This window comes from Triticum aestivum, chromosome 1B (genome assembly GCF_018294505.1).
Source record: "Triticum aestivum cultivar Chinese Spring chromosome 1B, IWGSC CS RefSeq v2.1, whole genome shotgun sequence".
Taxonomy (NCBI): Eukaryota; Viridiplantae; Streptophyta; class Magnoliopsida; order Poales; family Poaceae; genus Triticum; species Triticum aestivum.
The window spans coordinates 45,446,193-45,460,380 of record NC_057795.1 but is presented as its reverse complement, the minus strand read 5'-3'; the positions used below and the strand labels follow the sequence as shown (position 1 = coordinate 45,460,380).

At 45.9% G+C, this 14,188-nt stretch overlaps 2 protein-coding genes across 3 annotated transcripts; both read left to right on the top strand.

Moving 5' to 3' along the window:
- Nucleotides 1–974: 974 nt before the first annotated feature.
- On the top strand, nt 975–6,731 carry LOC123105862 (beta-hexosaminidase 1). Its single transcript, XM_044528029.1, has 15 exons — nt 975–1,380; nt 1,493–1,579; nt 2,216–2,251; nt 2,488–2,599; nt 2,707–2,777; nt 2,873–3,003; nt 3,136–3,152; nt 3,394–3,442; nt 3,869–3,969; nt 4,780–4,839; nt 5,286–5,319; nt 5,417–5,515; nt 5,620–5,679; nt 5,788–6,038; nt 6,135–6,731. The coding sequence occupies exons 1-15, from the start codon at nt 1,024–1,026 to the stop codon at nt 6,308–6,310; spliced, it is 1,641 nt and encodes a 546-aa protein (XP_044383964.1). The 5' UTR covers nt 975–1,023; the 3' UTR covers nt 6,311–6,731.
- A 2,721-nt stretch (nt 6,732–9,452) lies between these two features.
- On the top strand, nt 9,453–13,235 carry LOC123105848 (protein-tyrosine-phosphatase MKP1). 2 transcript variants are annotated; one of them, XM_044528019.1, is made up of 4 exons: nt 9,453–9,650; nt 9,747–11,271; nt 11,380–11,980; nt 12,681–13,235. In XM_044528019.1, exons 2-4 carry the CDS (start codon nt 9,779–9,781, stop codon nt 12,732–12,734), a joined length of 2,148 nt encoding a protein of 715 aa, XP_044383954.1. In that variant the 5' UTR covers nt 9,453–9,650; nt 9,747–9,778; the 3' UTR covers nt 12,735–13,235. The 2 variants fall into 2 exon arrangements, with proteins under 2 accessions (XP_044383954.1, XP_044383947.1); XM_044528012.1 differs by having other exon boundaries at nt 9,747–11,980.
- Nucleotides 13,236–14,188: the final 953 nt, after the last annotated feature.

The following is a 14,188-nucleotide window of genomic DNA, read 5'->3' as shown; positions in this document are numbered from 1 at the left end:
CACGAAGGTCCCAAAAACGCAGACATGATAACCGCTCGCCCCCCTAGTGCCTCCGCCCCTGTCTCCGTCAGATTGCATGGCTTATTACATCTATGCTATAATAGTCATGTTTTATCTAATATTTCTGTAATAAAATTATTTGATAAATTGCTCGTATTTTCAACATTGCGTTCTTGTACCGTGGCAGATGTGGATTTGTTTGATAATAAGCTGATGGTTAGAGTGGAGCACGATAAACCAGATAAACCAAGCCAACGACAATGCCGTTGCTCAGTCACCACCAAGAACGTCAACCCCAGAAGAGTGATCAGTGTACTTGGCCTGTCTACCCACCTCACCCCAGTCTTCACTCCAAAGGGTGCTCCAGCTCCGGTGAAATAGACCTGGAACCGGATGCACCTGCCCCAAAGACAAACATCTTTCTTCACAAAAACTTGTAAATTCACCGTGATCTCAACACTGCATGTGGCCTTTTCTCTGGATCTTGGCGGCAGAGAAGATGCCAAAGCCGCCCATGCCATGCATTTTGAAGGACACGCACGAGAGCACAACGGAAAAGGAATCCGGGGACAGAGCTGGCCACTGACGCCACATGCTGCTGGCCGATGAGACGCAAAGGCGAACGACACACGCGGAGGACGTTGGCGCGTTGCGTGGGCACCGGCGCTGGCAGGTGGGTCCCGCGTGAGCTGGCGGGGATTGATTATTGCTGCCCCCGGCCCGGCGTGGCACCACGTGGGGGCCGAACCTGGTTGTCCGCCGCTGTCTGGCCGGTCTGGCGTGAATACCCCCCGCGTCATCCGTATTTGCTTCCCAGTCCATGCCTAGCTCTAATCTATAGCCATTCCTATGCATTTGAGTCAGGGCAAATGATTGTACTGTAATACGCCAAACTATTGAAGGGGCTAAAGGAAAAAACGTTCACATCTCGCGCCACATATATTAACCTCAACGATTCTCCCACCCAACCCCCTCGGAATCACGATTTAAACCCGAGAATTATCCCGACAAAAGTTTACCAAAATGCCCCCAAAACTCCTCACTCGCCTCATCCTGGCCCTCGTCGCCGTCGCCGTCGCCGTCTCCGGCGCGGCGGCGGCCCGGCGCCACCCGGCCCCGGCGAACTTCACCGCCTCGGGGAACCCCGTGTACATCTGGCCGCTGCCGAAGAACTTCACCTCCGGCACGCAGACCCTCGCCGTTGACCCCGACCTCGCGCTCGACCCCAAGGGCGCCGGCGGCGGCGCCGCGGCCGTCGCGGAGGCGTTCCAGAGGTACAGGCACCTCATCTTCTCCCCGTGGGCGCACGCGGCCCGCCCCGCGTCGGCGGGGTACGACGTTGCCAGGCTCACCGTCGTCGTCGCCTCCGCCGATGAGACGGTACGGCTGTTCTTGTTCGCAGTGTGCCTGCCACTGCGAGGTTTGGTTGTCACTAGCTTCGGTTGGGTAAGGGCGCGAGCGTGAATTTTTCTCCATTTTTTCTGGGATGCAGCTCGAGCTGGGAGTGGACGAGAGCTACACGATCTACATCGCGGCGGCGGGCGGCGCCAATTCCATCGTCGGCGGAGCGACCATAGAGGTGGTGTTTCTACTCTTCCGCCAGATACGTACGTTTGGAGTGACTTTGCTGAAATGCTTTGGGAGAATTTCAGCGAAGGCAGCTCCATCCTCTCTTAGTCACTTCTTGTTAGTGAGTAGATGTGGCGCTCCTCTGCTGCAGATGCAGCATAATCGCAGAACACAGTTTCTGTTTGGATGAGCTTTTCTCCGTTGGGATTTGGGCTAAAGCTTTCACATATTTCTGTGTGTCGTGAAATGTGGAAGCAAACACTTGGGTCATTTGACAGACATTCAGTCAGTTAAAAACACACAAACTCTGGGCACAAAACACTTAACCTTGGGTTATCTTACAAGCAACTGCCACGGGGAATGCTCACGTTGCTATACATTACATCAATTGTATTTAGGTGATGGTCAATGGTTGTGGATCACTTAACAACTACGGTTAGTTTCTGGCAATAGTACGGTGACAGCTGTATGTATCTCAACTTAGTCCTTTTTACGCAAGACATTCCAACAGGTCTATTATATGCATGAGTTTTAACAATTGGAAATTAGTTTTGTCAGGAAGAAACTTATTTATAGAATTGTTCCACCTCTCTTCTATATGCACAAGCATAGTGTCACTGAAGCTATATTTTGTCTGCCCTTGTAGGCTAATACAATATATGGAGCTATTCGCGGACTAGAGGTATGACAATGGTTTGCAGAATTTGAGATTCGAAGGACCCCCATTTGTATATATCTATGTTAATAGCCCTGCTGCTTGTACACCTGTTTTACCATCTTTGAAGGGCTAGTTAGAGCTCATAGAATCTCCTGTGTTAGAATATTGGTCATAAGCACTCACTTGAAGATGCCTTTGGTCTGATTTGTCCATTCACTAACCAGCATTACGATTTCCCCCCTTGTTGAATTATTTGACAGACATTCAGTCAGTTATGTGTGTTTAACTACGACACAAAAAATGTCGAAGTGCGCTATGCACCCTGGTACATTCAGGATGAACCACGCTTTGCCTTCCGTGGCTTGATGCTAGGTAAAGTATCAATTACTCTAAGGCTTAAGCTAATATGACTGGGTAATCGACTGCAATGTAAATGCAGAATGCCATGATTAGCCTTCCCTCTGTCACTTCTATTGCAGACACCTCAAGGCATTACCTCCCAGTTGATGTGATAAAGCAAGTCATTGACTCCATGTCATTTTCTAAGCTGGTAACCTATTATCTCTGGGATCATGCTAGTAGTTTACCGGAATTACTTCTCCTTCCTCCGTAGCTTCATACTCAAACTAGAGTTGTGTCCAGTAGAACGTTCTTCATTGGCATATCATCGACGAACAATCTTTTCCATTGGAGATACCATCATATCCAAATCTATGGAAGGGTTCATATTCAAAATCAGAGCGGTACACAGTGGAAGATGCACGCTATATTGTCAGGTATGTTAAGTTTTTAATTTCACTTTGTATTTTATAACCCTCTGTATATTCTATTGTCAAGTTTTTTCACATATGTACCTGACTGATCTTCTCTAATTGATTTCACCATGACTTCTCATCACCATGCTAAAGTTATGCTAAGAAAAGAGGTATGCTCCAGTTGATGAAATTTCTTGGCATTTTATATGTGTTCTGAAAAACAATTATGCAAGAAATACAGATATGCAAAGGAAAGTCACACTAATTCTGTAGAAATTTAAAAGGGATCATATTTGTTAATTACATACTTACATTTTTACCAGCCTCATCAGCACATGTTCCTTAATGCTTATGCAAACAATTAGTCCTCTGCAGAGGCTTCATGTTTTTACTATTCTTTACTTCTCTCAGGTATTCATGTCATGGCAGAGATTGACGTACCTGGTCATGCAGAATCATGGTGAGCTTGCCTGTAGACTTCATGACATATTATGTTTGGTTGCTTTTTTTTCTCTCGGTTGCTCTGTAATGTAAACCTAGTTACTCCTGTGCAAAATATTAAAAAAAATCAGCATCTGTTGTTTTGTATATCATTTAGGTGCAAAGTTTTGTTTAACCAAACAGGTTGTTGCTCCAGGCTCCCATGATTGAGTACATCAATATTTAATCACTATTTGTGCTACCTGATTCAGTAAGTAGATGCATTACACACTTGTGTATCCAATTACCCAAGCAACTGAAGGTTTAGTAAATAGGTTACCTGACTACGCAAGCAACCACTACAGATTAAGTGTTTTATTTTTCATGTTTCTTGTTATATGAACTTATGAAGTACCCATTTGTCTTTTGCTCTGCCAAATTTATGCACGCTTTTAAATATCTGCAGGGGAAATGGATATCCAAAGCTTTGGCCTTCTCTTAGCTGTACAGAGCCATTAGATGTTTCTAGTAATTTCACATTCGAAGTAATAACTGGAATCTTGTCTGGTTAGTTCCTCTTTTATCCCTTTTTTCTTACAAAGTTCAGTTAACCTATTGAAGCAGAATGACCCAGGGTCTTACTGACTAATACCATAGATGGTAGGCTAGTCAGCCTGGATTTAAACGACAGCTTCCCCTTGATTAAAATTAAGGCGTAATTCCTCCTGGCATTACCCCAAAAAAAGTCAATCCATTAAGAAATTTAATATTATTACTATTGATATTCAATGTAAACTCCCTTCCGATTTATGTTTGAACTTGAATGTTATTTTTCTTCAAAAGTAAACAAGAAAATAGTAAAATGTGAAATGTGAAACGGGCAAGGCACATTATACATTTATGCCCTTCAGCATATATATCACAATTCACATTATGCTTTACCTAACAGTGGTCCTTCACAGGTGAGTATTAAAATGGATTGAATAACTCAACTTTTCCTAAATTTTACCATTATAAGCTCACTCGTGAAGTTATTTTATTAACCATATAATTTCATGAACCAATAATTTGTTAGAAACATATGACATGCCTTCTGTAGGGCCTAGCCAGCCAATAATTGTATGTCCTATATTGGATTGGACATTTGAGTTCCGTAGAAGCATGTGCAGGCTATATTGACCACTGATAAGCAGTGCAAGGCAGACATAATTCTGTATAGATGGAGTAGGACCATCATCTTGTACAGTATCTGCAGATCAAATAATCATAATAATGTTCCACAATAATGGCCCCACTGTCAATGACAGTTCTGGGACATTGTGTGTTTCCTGCAATACAACTGACCCTCTGCTTTAAATTTACTTTCCTTTTTTACAGATATGAGAAAAATCTTTCCGTTTGGGCTGTTTCACCTGGGTGGCGATGAAGTATATACAGGTTGGTCTGCTTCTCTTGCCTAACAGAAGGCAGTTTGTTAGTAAGAACTTGAAAGTTACAAGTTCCGAGAGTGGAGCAATTATCTTCCAATTAAACTGCTACGTAAGAGAGAACCTCTTATTGGAATCTTGTGTGCTTGTACCAAATAGAAATACCTCAGTTCAAATTTGTAGGTTGTATGTGCCTTAAAAGGGACGCATGTTATTTGTGTGGGAGAAATTTAACCTGATCCAATGAAGTTGCCACATAAGTAGGTGTATACCAGTTCTACATGTTTTTGGGTACAGGATGATAGAAAGATATATAAGTAGGTGTATACCAGTTCTACATGTTTTTGGGTACAGGATGATAGAATGATATATACTGTTATATGAATGTTCTGCCGTCTTACTGAGGCTTTGTTGTTTCTCTGAAAATTATCCACCTCATTCTGATGTCCATCGCAGGCTGCTGGAATTTAACACCCCATGTGAAGCAGTGGTATGAATTACTATCTGTGTACTAGATTTCATGAATTATTTTTCAATCTTGTGTTAGACGGTCATTTCGTTTAATCACTGAGCACCACCTATGCCAGGCTTGATGAACGCAACATGACTACAAAGGATGCTTACAAATACTTCGTGCTGAAAGCTCAGGAGATAGCAATTGATCTTAACTGGATTCCTGTAAATTGGTCTGCGCATTACATCCTTCCTTGAATTTATTTATTTTATTTAAAAGAGAAAGAGGTTTCATTTACCATTCGTCTGTGGCATTGGGACCCTCTTCATTCTGCAGGGAGGAAACCTTCAACTCATTCGGAGGAAGCCTAAATCCCCGGACTGTTGTGCATAACTGGTAATTCATAAGTCTGTTTTGAGAAACTGAATCAGTTTGCGACAACCATCTTCAAATACCCATTATCCAAGATAATTTGCGCATAAGCTGAATCTTCCCATATTTCAGGTTGGGTCCTGGGGTCTGCCCTAAAGTTGTTGCAAAGGGTTTGAGATGTATAATGAGTAACCAAGGTGTATGGTACCTTGATCATCTTGATGTTCCGTGGGAACAAGTCTACACTGCCGAGCCACTTGCAGGAATAGACGACGCAGCGCAGCAAAAGCTGGTACTGGGTGGAGAGGTTTGCATGTGGGGTGAGACGGCAGACACCTCCGATGTCCAACAAACAATATGGCCACGAGCAGCTGCGGCAGCAGGTATGAACTATACAAGTTGGGAGGCTTTCGTTGCATCCTCCTTTTTCTTTCAATTATTTCTCTCGGAGCTTATGTGTCGCTATCGAAATAATGCAGAGCGTATGTGGAGTCAGTTGGAGGCCATATCCGCCCAAGACCTGGAAACAACCGTCCTGGCTCGGCTACACTACTTCAGATGCCTGCTGAATCACCGCGGGATCGCTGCAGCCCCAGTCACAAACTTCTATGCTCGGCGGCCTCCAATCGGCCCTGGCTCGTGTTTTATCCAGTAACACAGATCATGCAACGCGTAAGATACACATGAGGGGGTATGGCCGCGCCTCGATACACACACCCCCACACTGTACCAAAATGGTGTCGTCACCTCTACTGTATCACTTCTGTAAGTTCACTTGCATCCATATTAGCCCATACAGCTGTGACAATAAAAGCCCTTGATCCTTCCCCGTGTATTTCACCCCGAAACTCCAATAAAACCACCCCAGCCTTGCTCCATCCGACCGGAGAAAAGGCGGTTGCCGATGTAACAGTACCATTCGCGCGCCTTTTCAACAGTCGTGTTTGTTGAACACGAGTTTCCGGATCAACATTTGCAACTGGCCAATAGGGCCAAGCAGGGCTCCCTTTGAACTGGTAAAAGAGAGGTGATGTGAATCTCTCAGTGTGTGTGGATATTTCAACTATCTCTGCTTACCCTACTTGCATTTGGATATTTTGGACCCCCACATCACTGTCATTCACCACCCTTTTCCTGGATTTGTCTTTGACCTGAAAACACACACCCTTGCTTGCCCCAGCGCTCTCGCTGGTTCAGGATCGCATTAATGGCGCGTGCGATCCACGACAACATGCTCGCCGTCCCTTGCTTGGAGATGAGAGCAAAATTCCCGGCCATTTATCGCCGAGAAGGTAGGAAAAACCGTTCCCGAAAACGAAGAAAAGTTTTGGTCATTTGTTACAGGTCGTTGTCCTCCCATGTCGCCATCCTTTGGCCATATATATCTGCTGCCCTTTCCCCCCTCTGCCCATTGTTTAGTTTTGCAGTGACGCTGAAGCAAGGTATATACTGCCATAAATAACTGGGTTGCTGTCTGAAGCCTTTTTCTGTGTACCGGAAATGAGAGAAAGATTGGCTCTTGCCTCTTGGACTACTGATGCTGACCGAAGAATTTGTTTAGGATAGTGGTATTTTTCATGGTCTCTGATCATGACGTCTATCTACTACTCCCTCTGTCCCAAAATAAGTGTCTCAAGCTTAGTACAACTTTACACTAAAGTTAGTACTCCCTCCGGCTCAAAATTCTTGTCTCAAATTTGTCTAAATATGGATGTACCTAATTACGTTTTAGTGTTAGATACATCCGTATGTAGACAAATCTAAGACAAGAATTTTGGGACGAAGGGAGTACAAAGTTGAGACACTTATTTTGAGACGGAGGGAGTATTTGCTGGTAGTAGTAGCCTCATTTCTCGCTCGCCCTACAGGAAAAGCATAAATTTTTTTCTCCGGATGATACCAAAAATGGTTTAGGGCTCGTTTGGAACACATGAATTCAGGCGTAGATTATCGTTTTCAGAAATGGGTTTTCTGCCAAATTTTGCGATAAATTACCGTTGTTCCAAGCATTCCCATACGATATACAACGGCCTCTCACCCTTGATACAAACAAAAGATTGAGAACCGAAGAAGAAAGTTCGGAATAAAATAATTTGTTAATCCCTCTGTAAAGAAGTATAAGAGCGTTTAGATCACTATTTCTGAGACGTAGCTGAGGGGGAAGTCTGATAATTATATCGTTTTTTTACGGTCACTGAGTGTGGAGTGAGCATGACCGTTCATAACAGTGACAAGTGCGTGCACAAGGAGACAAGGAACCTTACGTATTGACCAAGATTGGAATTATTATTTCTGAATCAACAAACAAACCAAAGGTCTACGAACAAATTTTAATTATTGGCCTTGACCAGCTGACCCACAGATATAAAACAAAACAAGAGCATGCGACCAGCTATAGAAACGCTTAGACTTATCATACGTTCCATGCATGCATATCCGCAGTAGATTGTTGATTTGACCAACTCTCTTTAAGAAAATGGATAGATGAACACCGAACAATCCAACCTGCCGGAGAAAAGAGGCGTTGCAAACGAATTATCATGCCGTCCAAGTGAGCATATGTTCATTCTAATGCAAAAATTGATGTGATATTATAATGCTTCCATCTCGAATTCTGGCTTTGTGCCTTCCTCCTTACAGTTGTAATTTGACCAATTCACAGTACTTGTATGATAAAACGCCTGTGATATTACGTGAGAAATGGTGCATGTCGACACCATGTGAGGTCCTTCATAATCAAACCTCTATGCGTATTTTCGGCTTTGCGTGCCTTCCTTCTATACTGTGCCAGTACTTAATATCGCCCGTTTCCACCACGTTTTTGTCCCGGTTTTTGGCTTTGCGTCTTACTTTCGGTCATGATACTATCAATTTTTGGCCATGCTTGTATGATACTCCCTCTGCGGATATTTATAAGAGTGATCTAAACGCTCTTATATTTATTTACGGAGGGAGTAAACAGTAGTGATATTGCATGAGAAATGGTTTGTGTCCACACCAGTGGCGGAGCTTGGGCCAAGTTTTTGGAGGGGCAATGGGCCAAGGAGGGGCAAAACTATGAGGTTTACCCTGTTTCTACTGAACATATAGCATAGAAACTAACGTGTATTAGGTGATTTTTTCTTGGGCTGGGGGGCCACCGCCCAGGTTGGCACCCATGAAGCTCCGCCACTGGTCCACACCATGTGAGGTCTTTGATCGCTGAACCTCCATGTGTGTTTTCCACTTTGCGCCTTCCTTTCATAACGTGGCAATACTTAATTTTGTCTGTTTTCATCCTGGTTTCCGAACACACACACCCTCCTTTCTATTCTAGGGGGACAAACTCCAAATAACTCGAGTCGGCGCCGTGCCAGCACTTAATCTCACCGGTTTCCACCGCCCTTTCATCCCGATTTTTGGCGTCGCGCCTTCCTCTCCTAGTATGGCGGTACTTAATTTCATCGGTTTCAACCCCGCCCTTTCATCCCGATTTATGGCTTTACGGCTTTCTCTCCTAATACGATGACACTTAATTTCGTCCGTTTCGACCCGATTTTCGGCTTTCGGCCCTCCTTTCTACTCTAGGGGGGCAAAAAGTTTGGCCACTAATGCCACAAATTAGCCGTTCCCCGTGGCCATTGCCCGAAGAGCAGGTGCACCTAACATTTTGTCCAAAGGGGGGCAGCCCAACTTGTCCCGTTCCCCCTCTCGCGTCGAGGCCAGTCAACACGACCACCCCCGTCAAACCCGGGGCCCACCACAAGCGCTCTTCACCGTCCGATCGTCTCCACGCACGGATCTCGAGGCGCATCCGACGCCCTCCTCCTCAAAACCCTCACCCACTTTAGCTTCTGGCCTTCTTCTCTCGCCCTCCTCCTTCCACCTTCCCCTTCCGTCCCCTCCCTTCCCCGAGACCGGCGCCGCCCGATCTCCCGATCTGCTCGCCCCGGCCCGCCGAGGATCCGCGCGGGGCGCTCCCTATTTGCGGCGCGGGTGGTGTGCGCCTGGATCAGGTACGGTTTCTGCGGATTTGTTTGGGAAATTTTGGTTCTTGGGGGCGGAGGGATGGGGAATAATGGCGTTTGAATCTTGTGGTTTGGTCGGCGCAGGTGGGCGTGGGGGCGCGTGGGATTCGTGGCCCATGGCCAACCCCGACGACGGCGGCGGGCGCAAGTTCTGGCGTTCCGCGTCGTGGTCGGCGTCGCGGGCCGCCGAGGCGGCGGGGCCGGAGGCGGCGCCGCTCCCGCCCCGGATGGGCCCGCCGCCGCTCACCCCGCGGTCCAAGGGCCGGGCCTGCCTCCCGCCGCTGCAGCCGCTCGCCATCACGCGCCGCAGCCTGGACGAGTGGCCCAAGGCGGGCTCCGACGACGTGGGCGAGTGGCCCAACCCCACCACCCCGGGCGCCTCCAAGGCCGGCGGCGGCGGCCCGGGCTCCGCCAAGCCGGGCGAGGGCCTCCGGCTCGACCTCTCCACCCTCCGCTCGCAGGGCCGCAAGGACCAGATCGCCTTCTTCGACAAGGAGTGCTCCAAGGTGGCCGACCACGTCTACCTCGGCGGCGACGCCGTCGCCAAGAACCGCGACATCCTGCGCAAGAACGGCATCACCCACGTCCTCAACTGCGTCGGCTTCGTCTGCCCCGAGTACTTCAAGTCGGACCTCGTCTACCGCACGCTCTGGCTGCAGGACAGCCCCACCGAGGACATCACCAGCATCCTCTACGACGTGTTTGATTACTTCGAGGACGTGAGGGAGCAGGCCGGGCGCGTGTTCGTGCATTGCTGCCAGGGGGTGTCGCGCTCGACTTCGCTCGTCATAGCGTATCTGATGTGGAGGGAAGGGCAGAGCTTCGACGATGCGTTCCAGTTTGTGAAGGCCGCCAGGGGGATCGCGAATCCGAACATGGGGTTTGCCTGCCAGCTGCTCCAGTGCCAGAAGCGGGTGCATGCCATTCCATTGTCCCCAAACTCAGTGCTCAGGATGTATCGGTTGGCGCCTCACTCGCCCTATGCTCCATTGCATCTAGTGCCCAAAATGCTGAACGAGCCCTCGCCTGCCGCCCTGGACTCTAGGGGTGCATTCATAGTTCATGTGCTCTCGTCGATTTATGTTTGGGTTGGAATCAAATGCGATACAGTAATGGAGAAGGATGCGAGAGCGGCAGCTTTTCAGGTGGTGAGGTATGAGAAGGTGCAGGGGCAGATCAAAGTTGTCAGAGAAGGGTTGGAGCAACCTGAGTTTTGGGACGCCTTTTCCAGTGCACCTGTTAATTCAGACAGCAAAATGAAGCTTGGCAAGGAGCAGATCGATTCACCATCCAGGACTGGTGTGGGAAGCCGGAGAGTGGAATCTTATGATTCTGATTTTGAGCTCGTCCAGAAAGCGATAGCTGGGGGTGTTGTTCCAGCATTCTCGTCTTCTGGTACTGGAGATGAGACCCATCTTCCAGCGAGAGAAAGTAGCTGGAGTTTACTAAGGCGCAAGTTTATCTCGAGATCACTATCTCGAGTTTATTCGGATTCTGCTCTGATAAGGGATTTGGATCCACGGGTACAGCACTTGACTGCAGAGGCATCAATATCACCGCCTTTCCTTTCTCCGAGCTCTCTATCATCAGATTCAACCATCAGTTCAAAGTACAGTTCAGACTCACCCTCCCTGTCACCTTCAACTAGCTCCCCGCCGTCACTTGGTCTTTCACCTGCTTCATCTAATTTGCCACATGCTTTGGTGCCATCATCTAGGTCTCCTCTTCGCCAGTCATCTAATGCGGAACATTCAAAGCCTGTCCTGGGATCAATACGCTCTCCGTCCAAGGTCTCATCTATAGCAGAAAGAAGAGGGGGATTTTCAGGTCTGAAGCTACCATCACTCCCAAAGGAGCTAGTATTGCCACCAAGGGCGCCATCTATTCACAAAGCAGAGGAAGTCATGGATAAGACTAATACCAATGGTGTGAAACAGCTTACTGGTGTTTCTTGCCCAGACAAATGCACCGAAACTAGTTCAACGGCAACTGACAGCAACTCAGAGGCTACTGCCCACGGTGAGACCATAGTAATTGAGCATACTAACTCAGAGACCTGTAATTATGTTCAACTACTAGTCTACCGATGGCCCTGCATGGAGAAGCTGACTGCATTCGCTCGCAAGGATCTTGACCCAAAAACAGTTTTTATTTTTGTTGCTCCTAATGCCAGCAGAAGTGCAGAAGCAGTTAAAACGGTATGCATATGGGTAGGAGGTGAATATGAGTGCAGCAAAGGCGTTGACAGTATTGATTGGCAGCAAGTTGCTGGTGATTTTCTTAATCAAAAGGGGTTCAGCAATACTCTTCCTGTTAAGGTGCGTACATACTATACACATTTCTTTTTTGTATTCTGGCCTGCTTGTTTACTTGTATGTTTAGGTGCCACTTGATATTTGTCAATACCGTAGGAGATAGAAAACTACTTTGTTTTTTTGTCCTAGTTTTTAGATGACTGCCAAACTTTTCGCACAGTTAGATGACCTGTATTTAGTGACAACATGCTCAGATATGTTTTCACAACTGCCAAACTTTTGGCAAGTGGAATTGTAGATAGTACCATTAATGTTTATTATTCAGGAAAAAAGGCCATATATTATGCTATTATTCTGTGGTACGATTGTACACAGGCTAATCATGTCATGGCACTTTGAAAAAATGTAGTTCTATATTCATCACAAATTGCATAAATGCCTACATCTTAAGCTCCAACTCTTGGTAACTGGTAATACTTCTAGAAAAATTAGCTGAATCAGAAAGCCAAACTGTTTTTCTTTCTGTAAAACGAATACACCATGGTAATGACTATTTGGAGCTATCTTTTATCTAAAGTAATCACTAGACAGAGATGTTGGATATGTTCATATATGATTATGGATCACAAAATTCACAGCCTCATATAGGAACAGAATGTTGAGGCATCTTAGCAAGGGGAAGTCCTGTCAGTTTACTTCCGCAGCTGCTATGTGTAATTAGCAGGTATACACTTGTAACCCTGTTGATGTTTAAACAATGCAGGTTTTCAAGGAGCATGAAACCGAGAATCTTTTGGAGGTGCTGGATGCTCGTTAACAGTAGGTCAGGGTATTCTACTAGCTTAACAAACAGCCGCAAACTATCAATTCAATGAAGGCATTTCCTCCAGCATCGCTCCATGTAGTGGCGACTGTCAGGCGAGGTATAAGCCGTGACAACCGTTCCCTCCTGAACATATAGGCTACAGATTCCATTTTAGTAGAACAGATGGATTGGCAATTTGTGCCTTGCCTTTTTTTTCCTTCCCAAACTTGCTTGTGTCAAAACGGCAGGAGGCTGCCAGAGCGTTGGATCTGTGTGAATTAACACACAGAGATTGGGTTTTGGCGTAAGCGGGTGTATATTATCTGCTTCACTGTAATGTAAGCCCATAGGCCGGGAGATCGCTGGTGTCGTTTTTACCCCCTGAAAATCATGTACATCTCAGGGAAGAACAGATTTGTAATCCTCTTGGCCTACAGGCGTCTCTGCTGGTCTTAACTTCTTAACCTGGAACTTGGCTATTTGCTGTCCTGCTCATGGCGTATTAGCACTGTACTTCAGACTCTGGTCATATTCATACTCCCTCCGTCCGAAAATATTTGTCATCAAAATGGACAAAAAAAAGATGTATATAGAACTAAAATACATCCAGATACATCCCCTTTTATTCATTTTGATGACAAGTATTTCCGGACGGAGGGAGTACTAGCTATCATCATACAAAGTTCCCAGTTTCCAAGAAATTGTCATTTAATTTCGTTGTTGCTTGTCCTTGTCAAATTCATGCAGCCAATATTCCAAGGAACACTTGCACAGCAATTGTGTGCTGATCCTTCCAATTGTCATTCAGTTTTTCTTCTTCAATTTGTTAGTGACAGACAGGGTGCGAATTTGTTTGTGCTTTTCAGAAGCCTGCTTCTGCGTGGTAAAGTGCGATAGTGTGGAGATTGGAGACGACATTAAAATTGGGAAAGCAAAGCAAACACTGGTTCAGGAACATTTTTAGTATTCATTTTAGTAACATAGTAGTTCATGTAAATTAAAGCAATTCAAAACATGTGGTGCCATGCAATTCCAAGGGAACCAAAATTACTTAAACCATCAAAGAATACCAAGGAAGCATTACATTAATAATATCGGCAAATCTGAACAATGCCTATTACATTAATTGAACTCCACATGAAACGAAACAATAGTACGAACACTAGAACATATACTGTAGATCAAAGCAGTACGTACATGGGTTGCGGTACACCAGTCGTGAAGGACATAATTTCTGCATCCACTGCATTAGGAAGAACATTAATTCCTGCATCCATTGCATTGCATGGTTGTTGTGTTGAACTGTATTTGAAGACAGTGCCCTTTCTCTTTCTTAAAAGGAGGAGCAGCCAGAAGGAAATGTAGTTGCTACTAGTAACCAAGAGAAACCTCACCAGGAACTTTGGTAATGGATGCAAAATGGGGGCAATCACTGCGTAGTAGACGACTAGTAGTAGCACACATCT

What these genes read in the sequence shown, in the direction of transcription:
- LOC123105848 (XM_044528012.1), top strand. Translation starts at nt 9,779, where the DNA reads ATGGCCAACCCCGACGACGGCGGCGGGCGCAAGTTCTGGCGTTCCGCG. An exon ending in GCAATACTCTTCCTGTTAAG is followed by an intron (nt 11,981 to 12,680) that starts GTGCGTACATAC and finishes TAAACAATGCAG; the next exon opens with GTTTTCAAGGAGCATGAAAC.
- LOC123105862 (XM_044528029.1), top strand. Translation starts at nt 1,024, where the DNA reads ATGCCCCCAAAACTCCTCACTCGCCTCATCCTGGCCCTCGTCGCCGTC. An exon ending in CTTCCGTGGCTTGATGCTAG is followed by an intron (nt 2,600 to 2,706) that starts GTAAAGTATCAA and finishes CTTCTATTGCAG; the next exon opens with ACACCTCAAGGCATTACCTC. An exon ending in AACTGGATTCCTGTAAATTG is followed by an intron (nt 5,516 to 5,619) that starts GTCTGCGCATTA and finishes TTCATTCTGCAG; the next exon opens with GGAGGAAACCTTCAACTCAT.